Below are 11,813 nucleotides of genomic sequence, written 5' to 3'. Positions count from 1 at the left end.
GTTAGTTATAGACCATTTTTGTTTTCTGTTTTTTGTCAACTGTTTTCTTTATTTCACATGTAAAGAAAACATTGTAAAGATGTTTGTTTAACTTTTTGATTCAGTTTTAAATGTTCTGTTGGTTGTATTTTATCCCAGCTTTTATGTAGTGTTAACGGAAACAGGAAGTGCTTCTGGACCAGTGTTGTTTACATCTTGTAAAATGGTGACGTCTTGGGATATGAGACTGCGCTGGCTATTTACATTACAGACGTATTTTTAAGAGTGTTTTTCTCATCTGCAATTGCATGCTATTTGTGAACGTACAGCAGATGGCGCTATAGTCATGGCCAGTAAACACGTTATTGGCACGAGCTCAGTTTCATAAACAAACTGCGCAGACGCGTTTTGGGCAGGCAGATAACGCACTAGGAGGAAATTCACCCACCGCATGACATTTTCTTTAGGATATAGCGATCGCAGAGCCTTTCGACGAGCTTTTTTTTTTTTCCCGACGGGGCGATTATGGCGACGCTGGGATCGGAGCCCCGTCCTCATTCGCACCTGACTTCTGCCGCATTACAGACGAACCTGAGCGGACAGGGCTCCAACACGAACCTGCCTCTCAGCCGAGGCTTGGAGAGAGCTCTGGAGGATGCGGCGAACTCTGGATTTATGAACCTCAGCTCAAGAAAACTGAAAGAATTCCCTCGGACAGCAACAAATTATGACCTAACGGATACGGTTGAAGCAGGTAAAGTGAAGTGATGCTTTATTTGTGTTTATCGCGTTGTGCGCGCGCGCGCCTGCTCAGTCAGTTGCTCTAGCCTAGAAAATATAACGTTAGTTTCAAACAGGAATGTTGCTCAGAATGTCTTGTCGGATTTTGACACATGTGTTGTTGGCTGTTAGAAACTTGAATTATACATATATTACCAAACACAAAGCAGATGAAACGGTCCATCATCAGCATGCAGAGTAGCCTATGTTGTTGCGGACAGGACAGTCCTGGGCTGGGATAAGATGCGGGACACGTCTTCAGTTATGCAGATGCATTACAAACGCTCAGAAAATAGCTTTGAGGATGTGTGGGATGAAAGTAGAGAGGATGTTGTTATTGTCGCGCGGGACTGACTATATTTCCTACTATGGCCAGCTTCCACTTATGGGAATCCCCATGACTAAATTTCCATGTTTGGGGAAAAGTAGCCACCAATACCAAAATGAATGCATTTGTGGGTTATGTTTTGTAAGAACTCTGAAGACTGATGGTCATTGGATCAAGGGATTAGGCTCTTTTGTTTACAATTGTATAGGGTAAATAATCAACTTTCAACCTATTGAAGTTGTCATTGAGGACACACTCGACTCGAGAGACTTGAGCTTCCTATAAGCATGTCCTGAATTAAAAAATAAAGAATGCTTTGATTTGATAGGCTACTTTTATGTGTTCTGCTTGTTATGATGATGTCTACTTACTTATGCATCTTTGCGAGGCGTCTGAAGTAGGGATCTCATTGAGTCGAATCTTTTGAATCTCTTAAGCAAAATGATCCACTCAGGTATTTCTGTACGGTACATCACTTTGTTTTTTTTGTGTGGTGAATCTTTCACTTAACCAATTTGTTAAAGTCACCACGAAATCAAAATGTATTTATTTTTATTGAATATTGCAGTATTTTGTAAAATATATTTCTCTGTGCACATCATTATTATTTGTATTATTCATGGGCCTCCCTCCCAATTCTCTGTTGACGTGTTTACTAGCGTGAGATCCCAGCAATAGTAAATGACAATGATTCAATGATCCAATCAAATCCTCCATTTTTAAATGCAACACACATTTTACAATCAATATCAATATCACAATATGGAAGAAAAGATCTATCACATTTCATTGCGACTTTAAGCGTCATCACAGCGTTTCCCCTCAAATGACAATTTCAAAAAAGTATCTTTATTTATTTACTACTAAGCATGATTTTTATCTGGTCATAGAAAAAGACCACAATAATAGTCTAAATAAATATAGAGTTTCAATAAGGACCTTACCAGATTAATTGCCAGTTCGGCTGTCTTTAAGAGCCGCTTTGAGTCTCATTAACACAGTGGGTGCATCTGAAATCTCTTTAGGCTATAGTTGGTGAAAAACAGTATGTGACTAAAGTAGTAGGCTATATCCAAATTTACAGTACTCATAAAAGAGGCAAAAAGTATACCCGAATGCCCATTCCGGGGAGATTCTGATGTGTGCATAATATAATGGACACTGTACTATCCCATGAGGCCACGGGAGAGGATTTGTGAATGACAGTGAAGTGATGCAACTGACGCTGGTAGGTCACATGATAATGAGAACATGGCGAATGTACAGTAGTATATCCAGATTGCATTCATACTATATAGAAGAACATGTTATACTCTTTTAGCAGTCTTGAACTACTTAACATTATCTACTCGAGAGTATGCGATTTCAGATGCAGCCAATGGCTAGTACTCGGTCCAAGCAATGAATTGAGTGCTTCAAAATAAACTGAACGTGTCAATGTATGGAGAACAGTTCATTAACTGGAACGATTTGGTCAGCAGTCATGAACGGCAGAGGAAAAAAGTCAAGATGACAGTTGGGAATGTTCGCTGAGCTGGAGGTCTGCTTCCGTTCCCCATGAATTCCTCTGCACTCCCCTCAGCTCGGAGGCAGGAGAGCAGCTAAAATAGGAAACAGGAAAGGGCAGACCGTGGAAATGGCAAATTCCTAGCATTCTTGGAAGCTCTTCTGAAGTACTTTAATGCAGGAAATAAATTATACTTTCAGTCCATTATGAAATTTGGAAGGTAATAAGTGACTAAACAGCAACTCATTTGAGCTGTTTATGGTGTCACAGCTCACAAAGATGAAATCATCCTTACCATTAGTAACGCTGAAGTTAGCAAAACTATTATTTACTGTCACTCTGCATCCTTGTAGATATTTCAGATATGTTTCAAAGGGCCTCAAGACTTTTGCCTGACTGTGCCAGCTCCCATTTCTCCCCATAGCTCTGGATTCCTCAGAAGTTACGTGTGTTTTGTTTTTTTTACTGATTCAAGATATTTCAAGCTGGGACATGTTGCTATACATACTCTCTCCCTCTACAATTTTCCATGAAGAAAGCCTCACAGAGTTCCACGGGTGGTGTTGGGTATTTTCCACTGCTAATAAAACCGTATGTGTACTTTTTTAAATGTTTTTGTGGCCTTGAGCTCTGTTTATAGGGAAGAAGATGCCTGTTGTTTTTTGTTGTGATTGGAGTTATCATTTCAAGAAGGAGTTTTCTGTAAATTCCAACCCAAATGAAAGTGAAATCACACTGTTCAATACCTGTTTTAAATGCACAGTAGTGTGTGTAATTGTATATATTTATCTTTAATACTGTTCATTAAGTTGTTGAGACCTACGTTTGTAGCATTAAAAGTTTTGGGATTAGTAAGATTTGTTTTTAAAGAAATTATTTTACTCAGCTAGTGATCAAAAGTGGCAGTAAAGACATTTATTGTGCTGCAAATATTCCTAAGCTTTTTTTTACAGCTGTCATAATGTTTGACAAACATATGTGGCATTATATTGACTGCATAGAAACGGTCTCTTCTTTACTAAAATTGTTGTGTTTTCTGTCAGCGTTTGACTTTTTCCTCTCAAACGCTGAACTTACTGTGCTTATGTACAATGTGCAGTGTTTCCGTGACCGTACAAAGCACGCAAATAAGTACGCGATTGGTTGTCCATTGCTAACCGTCTCCCTAGTAAAATTGCCCAAAATGTGACTGAGTTAACCAGCTGAACCGTGGGATCTATTGTTCAGTTCCACTGATAGCAAGGCACAGATCACATGCATCAGAAGAAGTTAACAGATCCATTCTGTGTTCTCTAACTGAATGCACTGTAGTTTAGAAAGGCAGCACAGGCCCACTCACAACGAGATGCAGTTTGGTCTGTTTTTTGCAGCATGTGAGGTGGCGTGTGATCCACACACTCCTCTTCACATGCAAACACCTACATGCACTACATGTTACCTGTGATCATCTATCCTGTAGAAGAAGTGAGAGATGATGTTAGATGAAGCCATCCCCCCTCTCTTTCTTTTTCTCTATCGCGCTCTCTCTCTCTCACCGCCTACTTCTTTCTGCTGTCAGCCCACACAATTATGTTACACATGAGCTCACACACATGCATACTAACCTTGTTACACAATGCACACATATTTGATTAATTTTTGGGATACACACATACACAGAAACACAAACTTATACGACACACACACAACACAAACCCTCTTCCACATGATAGCATTTTCATAAATGTGGGCATGCAAGCCCAAATCCTCTCTTTGACAAGCTCTCTGAGTCATTTATTTTGTTGCGGATGGTCAGGGTTTAATTTTAGCGTGACAACTGCTAATAGGATCGAAGTATAGAGAGGAGTCTCCGAAAAACATTTTGGCAGATAATCTCACATCCGAATGTCTTTCTCTGTGGTACATGTATGTTAATATTTGGTAGGTGTATTCTGAGATAAAACCCACACAACTATACACACAAATAGGCTTCTCCAACCCCCAAATATTGGAGTCTGTCTTATCTCTGGGCAACAACACTTTGGATAAACATTATGCATTAAAGATGCGTTACATCAACACCTTTCAGAGTGTTTGCTAATGCACCATGGCAACAACCTGTCACATTACAAAACTCAAATGCATACACTCACTGATAGAACCTGAAAGGAAGATAGGCAAACATGCATGCCACAAAGGATCGACTCTTCTCTATTTTCTGGTATCAGAGTCTCTGAGACCTGCAAACAACACCTAACAGATATGTAAATGAGTCACAGAGAAAATAAGTGATGTTTGAAAACAAGCGTGGTCATTAATATAGAAATACTCGTGAAAATGTCTTACCAATAGGGGGTCCTCGAATTAAAAATGTTGAGAGCCACTTTTTTTCAGTGAAGTTCAGTGTGTTAACATTAATTAATGGAGCAAGTAGTATCATGAACTAACAATGAAAAATATTTAAAACATTTATTAACCTTGGTTATTGTGATTTTATTACATATATTGTGTTAAGATTTCAAGCTGTGTAAATTAACATTAACCTAGAAAAATGCTGTAAAAATTGTGGTTCATTTTGCTTTGCGTTAAATGATGCATTTGCAAACATAAAGAAATGTAACCTTATAAAGTATTACGATCTAAATCATTACTGTTCCAACACTATTGGGGCCTGTTAATGAGGATTTAAAAATATATATATATATATACTTGTGTTGGTGTGTGCTTGTGTGTGTGTGTGACTTAATGGGGGCATCTGTGTCCTGAAGGGTTTTTGCTTCGTACCCTTGTAGTATGGCTTTCCAACCTACGCCATTTTCTGTAGTTTTGTAAGAGTGTCACAGCATTGAATGATGGTTGTGAATAAATTTCATTGCTGTAAAATCAGATGCTGTGTGACAGTCCTTAAACCAGCTGTTGGAAAGAACGTTGTTGTCAGAAAGAAGAGAATGACTTTAAAATATTGAATGTGTTCACCTACCATAGACTACTTAAAAATGGACACACCACGCAGCTGAGACGCTTACGCCATGCAACCAGTGTGTCTCCAGTCTTACACACACTTTTTGTGAGGGCATTTTCAGGAAATGTGGTCTCACATGAATAGCCAAGCAAGTTCACACATTTGGCCACATGTCATGCTTATCCTTTAGCTTACTTCTTTGTTTTATTTGTGTTTTTACTTCAGTCATTATGGGAATCGTTTCATAGTTCAAGACTAACTTCAACACACATTTACTTTGGTAGCACATGAACCTTTATATTGTGGAGTGCAAAAAGAAGTAGACTGGAGATGGGAATGCGTTGAGTTAGCTTTACTCTCCACTTCAATAATACAGAACTACACAACAGTCAAATCGACACAACAACGTCACCCCGGAACTACCAACTGCCTCCTCCTCTCTTAAAGGTATATTTCTTAGGTGAATGTCTCGCAGTGTTATTTGTGGGTCACCACACAGGCCCCCCCAGAATTCACCCATAAACAAGTCCAAAACAAACGGGCACCCCCAACAGAACATAGGGCGCTATTCACCAGTGCAAAACAGAACAGTCCAGGTCCGAACAGTCTTTAGAAAAGTCAACGCATAGGGGGGCGGACCGGGCGGCCATACCGGCTGCGCTTCACCAAAGAGGGGCCAGGGGCTTGGGGCGGGGCAGGTACCTGGTTCGAGGCCTCCGCAGGGGGGCGCCCCCGCCGTGGGGGCAGGGCCAACTGCAGGGGTTCGCCAATATCCACATGAGCAGGCTTGAGCCGGTCTATAGCCACCCTCTCAGGCCTACCTCCCATATCCACCACAAAGTTCTTAGACCCTCCCGTCAGGACACGGAAGGGCCCATCATAGGGGGGACGCAGTGGAGTACGATGTCCGTCGTGGCGGATGAACACATACTTGGCTGACGGTAAATCCTTGGGCACGTAGGTCTGGGGGAGGCCATGGTGCGACGTTGGAAGAGGAATAAAAGCGTTGGCAATGTCCCGAGACACAGTACGATGGGAGTCAACCGACCACGGGGCCGTTGCATCTGGAAGAAACTCCCCCGGGACGCGCAGAGGCTGGCCGTACACCAACTCTGCCGATGAGGCTTGAAGATCCTCTTTGGGGGCAGAACGAAGGCCAAGCATAACCCATGGGAGGCGGTCAGCCCAGTCGCTACCCGTGAGGCTGGCCCTGAGCGCGGCCTTCATGTCCCGATGGAACCGCTCGCAAAGTCCGTTGCTCTGGGGGTTATAGGCTGTGGTACGGTGGACCTTCACTCCCAGGACCTCGGCGACCGCATTCCAAAGCTCCGACGTAAACTGCGGACCTCGGTCCGAGGAGAGGTCAGACGGCGTACCGAAACGGGCCACCCAAGCCATAATGAACGCCCGTGCCACCTCAGCTGATGTAGTGGAGGCCAGGGGCACCACTTCCGGCCATCTGGTGGTCCTGTCCACCATGGTGAGGAGGTAGGAGTAACCACGGGAGGGGGGAAGTGGGCCCACCAGGTCCACATTCACATGATCAAAACGCCTCTCCGGCACTTTGAAGGTTGCCAAAGGGGCCTTGGTATGACGAGTCACCTTTGCGCGCTGGCACGCCACACAGGAAGCAGCCCACGCCTTGACGTCCCTCCGCAGGCCTGGCCAGACGAACTTGGCCCCCACCAGCTTGGTCGAGGCCTTCACCCCTGGGTGGGAAAGACCGTGTATAGTGTCAAACACCTTACGTCTCCAGCCAACAGGTACCATGGGGCGCGGTTGTCCAGTGGAGACGTCGCAGAGAAGTGTAGAGTTGGCAGTGTCAAACACCACATCCTCCATGAGCAGCGCTGTGGGAGCCGTCCTGTAGGCTTGCACCTCAGAGTCCGCGGTTTGATCCTCAGCCATAGCTGCGTAGTCAAGGCCCAAGTGGACGGAACCAATGATCGCCCGGGAGAGACAGTCGGCCACAAAGTTTTCCTTACCGGCCACATGCTGAATGTCGGTGGTATATTCAGATATGGCAGAGAGCTGACGCTGCTGGCGACCAGACCATGGCTCTGAAGACTTGGCCATAGCAAACGTCAGCGGCTTGTGGTCAACGAAAGCCGTGAACCGCCGGCCCTCCAACAGGAAACGAAAATGACGGGTGGCGAGGAAAAGACCCAGGAGCTCCCTGTCGAAGGCGCTGTATTTCCTCTCGTTGTCCCGGAGCTTCCTGCTGAAAAAGGCCAGCGGCTGCCAGGCTCCGCCCACCCACTGCTCACACACTGCCCCAACGGCGTAGTCCGAGGCGTCCGTAGTCAGAGCCACTGGGGCGGTAGGAGATGGGTGCGCTAGCAGAGCAGCATTGGCCAGCGCCGTTTTGGCAGCATCAAAAGCACAAACCATCTCTGGGGACCAATCCAACACTTCCGCCGCCCGCCCACCACGCAAGGCATCGTACAATGGTCGCATGAGCTGAGCCGCATGGGGGAGGAAACGGTTGTAGAAGTTGACCATACCCAGAAACTCCTGCAGGGACTTTACCGTGTGTGGGCGAGAGAAATTGGCGACGGCATCCACCTTGGCCGGGAGGGGGACGGCCCCTTGCGGTGTGACGTGATGGCCGAGGAAAGTGATGGATGACCGGCCAAACTCACACTTGGCCGGGTTGATGATGAGACCATGTTCACTGAGCCTGCCAAACAGCTGCCGGAGATGCGTCAGGTGGTCGTCTGCGGACGCGCTGGCCACGAGAATGTCATCCAAATAGACAAATAGAAACGGCATGTCTCTCAGCACAGAGTCCATAAGGCGCTGAAACGTTTGCGCTGCCCCTTTAAGGCCGAAAGGCATCCGTAAGAATTCAAAAAGGCCAAAGGGTGTGATGACCGCTGTCTTGGGGACATCCTGCGGGTGGACCGGCACCTGATGGTAACCGCGCACCAGGTCCACCTTTGAGAATATGGTGGTGCCGGCTAGGTGGGCGGAAAAGTCCTGTATGTGCGGCACCGGGTACCGGTCGGGGGTTGTAGCGTTGTTCAGGCGACGGAAATCACCACAGGGACGCCAACTGCCATCGGACTTTGTCACCATGTGCAGGGGGGAAGCCCACGGGCTGTTGGAGCGGCGCACGATGCCGAGGTGCTCCATAGTGGCAAACTCCTCCCTGGCGATCGCGAGCTTGGCAGAGTCGAGGCGCCGAGCTCGTGCGTAGACTGGTGGGCCCACCGTGGTGATGTAGTGCTCCACGCCGTGTTTAGCCACCGCCGATGAAAACGTGGGTGTGGTGATGTCAGGGAACTCAGCGAGAAGACGTTGGTACAGGTCCCCTGTGGCTAATGTGTTTGACAGACAAAGTGCCCCCGTCCCCCCCAGTGTACAGGGGTATGAAGCAAAAGAGAGGGCGTCGATCAGGCGGTGGTTTGTAACGTCCACCAACAGCCTGTAAGCACAGAGGAAATCCGCCCCCAGGAGCGACGTAGACACGGCAGCCATGACGAAATCCCAGCCGAAACGCCGCCCGCCGAAACACACTTCCACATACCTTGTGCCATATGTACGAATGGGTGTGCCGTTGGCGGCATCCATTGGGGGGCCATGCCCGCCAGCCATTGTGTCCACCAGCTTCGCCGGCAAGATGCTACGCTGAGCCCCCGAATCGACCAGCAACCGCCGGCCGGACAATGTGTCAGTGATGAATAACAGCTTGCAGTCCCGGCCAGCGCCCATAGCTGCTAATGAGCGCCGGCCCTGGCTTTTCCCTGGGCTCCAAAACTGCAAGGTTGGCGACACTGTTTGGCCTTGGCCCCAAACCTTGAATGGTAATAGCACCACCCGTTTTCACGCTGCCGGCGGGCCGTCACCGCAGCCGCGGTGTCTGGGTCGTCCGCTGCGGGTGGAAACGGAACAGCCGCGTGCGGGGGTGGAAGCAGTGCGTGGACAAACTGTTGCCGGTTGGCGAGAAAAATCCTGTCTGCCTCCACAGCAAGCGCTCGGTAGTCTCTGGAGGAAGGGAGGGCGGAGCTGGCCAGTGCGGTGCGCACAGGTGCTGGAAGTTGCCGCAGGAATATGTGGGCGAAAAGGAACGCGGGATCCGCCGCGCCCAGCACCGCTAGCATCCTCTCCATTAACTCAGACGGCTTACTGTCACCAAGGCCGTTCAGGGACAGCAGGCGATCTGCTTTTTCTAGCTCCGACAGTTCAAAGAGGTTTAACAGAAACGTTTTAAGCGCGTCGTATTTGCCGTCAGCTGGCGGAGCCTCTAATAACGCCATAGCCCTGGCTGTTGTCGATGCATCTAAGGCCGCTACCACATGGAAATACTTTGTAACGTCCTGTGTTATTCCTCTCAGCTGGAACTGTGCCTCGATGTGTTGAAACCACGGCCGTGGATTGTGCTGCCAAAAGTCCGGTAACTTGATGGTGGCCGCGTATATAGCGCCGACATTAGCCGCGCCGCTAACAGCATCTGGCGCCGCAGCAGCAGCGTTTTCGCCACCGTCGTTGTGTGACATAATTCTGCCGTATCCAACTCGCGTCGGGGTCACCAATGTGGAGTGCAAAAAGAAGTAGACTGGAGATGGGAATGCGTTGAGTTAGCTTTACTCTCCACTTCAATAATACAGAACTACACAACAGTCAAATCGACACAACAACGTCACCCCGGAACTACCAACTGCCTCCTCCTCTCTTAAAGGTATATTTCTTAGGTGAATGTCTCGCAGTGTTATTTGTGGGTCACCACAATATGGTTTATGGTTTTACAGTTTCTGTAACGAGTGATTTGTGACAAGAGACTTAAAAAATAAAAAAACTTAAAAACTTAGCAACAGTTCAAATATAATCAATACAGTAACATCAAATGCTCTGGAATAAAGAGAAGAGATGCGAATTCAATATAAAGAAATGAAGCTGAGAGTCCCGGCGGCCCTCAACTTTCACAGGCTGATTTGAGATACAGAAAGCCCCGATCCTTTTGCTGCATTTCTTTATATATACAAACAACCTATTTCATATGGAAACGTTCTAACAATGGGAATTTGCATTTAGAGGTTAATTACACCTTTTGAGAATTGGAGACCATTTGCCTACCTCCCTTTGTGTTTCATCTCTAAACTCTTAAAAACCTTATTACCTTTCGTTTTACTCTTTGGGAATGAGACAGTTTTACCAGTCACCCTGACATTTTAAATGATACATGTATAATACTCGATGATAATCATTCATATTAAACCATTTAGATTCTTGGGTGAGTTTTTGCTCATGAGAGAAAGAAAGAAATGAAGATTAGGATGCTTCCAGTTTTTCCAGTCTTACAGTAAAGCATCTTTAAAAAAACAAACAAACCAAAAAAACAAAACAAATGGAATCGTGCAAAATGGAATGCCCAATTAAAGCATTGTGAGATTTCTTTGCAGGCAGGACCCAAACAGGTTTTCATGTGTTTGGGAAGGGGTGTGTAAATGTGTGTGCGTTTCCCATATTTCTTCAGGAGGAAATGGCCTTTTCTGCACATGTTGTCATACAATGAGCCAGGGAGGAGACAACATCCTGCCTCTGTCTTACAGAATAAACCTGTGTTATGCCAGTATACAGTTAGAACGATATACAAATTAAATCGGGGCATCGGACCAAGGTTAGAGAGAAAAACACATCATCATCAAAACACCATCATCAACATGGTTCATTATCACACCCTGACTTTTGTTTTTCCTTTTAATACACTGCTCCTTTTATTTAGGACAGTAATAAACCTCCTACTACCTATACATATACCTTTTTCAAAAGTTTTGGTTGGTAACACCTCTTAACCTCCTGAGACCCGAGAGTTTGTCTGGTTTGCATTTTATATTTGTTCTTGCTATTTGGGATAAGTAGGACTTAATAAGTATAATAACTAAAATTTGTTTTTGTACAGGAAGTCGTTTTTGCATAAAATGATGTCCTCATGCGAGGACAGTGGGTCTATCTTAAGCCCACTTGGGCTGCATTTATATGATCAAATTACACTAAAAACAGTAATATTTTAAAATGTTCTCACAAACTATAATAACACTTTTCTATTTAATTGTAGTAATTTTTTTTACCATGTGTTACTCCAGTCTTCTGTGTCACACAGTCCTTTAGAAATCATTCTTATATGCTGATTTGCTGCTCAAGAAACAGCTCCTATTATTGTCAAACTGTCAAAAAAAAAAAAAAAAAATTGTGGAAACTGTAATACACCCCCCCCCCCCAAATTATTTGATGAATAGGAAGTTCAAACATATATATATATATATATATATATATAT

At 45.5% G+C, this 11,813-nt stretch overlaps 1 protein-coding gene across 9 annotated transcripts in view; it reads left to right on the top strand.

Moving 5' to 3' along the window:
* Nucleotides 1-371: 371 nt before the first annotated feature.
* Nucleotides 372-11,813, top strand: part of lrch1 (leucine-rich repeats and calponin homology (CH) domain containing 1) — a 47,226-nt gene continuing 35,784 nt past the window's right edge. For 5 of the 9 annotated variants that reach the window (XM_039655820.2, XM_089133229.1, XM_039655816.2 and 2 more), the window contains exon 1: nucleotides 373-733. In XM_039655820.2, the coding sequence (XP_039511754.2) occupies nucleotides 505-733 (229 nt within the window). In that variant the 5' untranslated portion in view covers nucleotides 373-504. Of the gene's footprint in view, nucleotides 734-11,813 lie in introns of all 9 variants that reach the window. The other 4 variants (XM_039655818.2, XM_039655815.2, XM_039655814.2 and 1 more) reach the window with 2 other exon arrangements.

The sequence above is a fragment of the Pimephales promelas genome, chromosome 7 (assembly GCF_988280905.1).
Source record: "Pimephales promelas chromosome 7, fPimPro1.hap1.1, whole genome shotgun sequence".
In the NCBI taxonomy this organism is placed as follows: domain Eukaryota; kingdom Metazoa; phylum Chordata; class Actinopteri; order Cypriniformes; family Leuciscidae; genus Pimephales; species Pimephales promelas.
The sequence above is the reverse complement of the archived record's forward strand: the minus strand, read 5'-3'. Positions and strand labels throughout refer to the sequence as shown.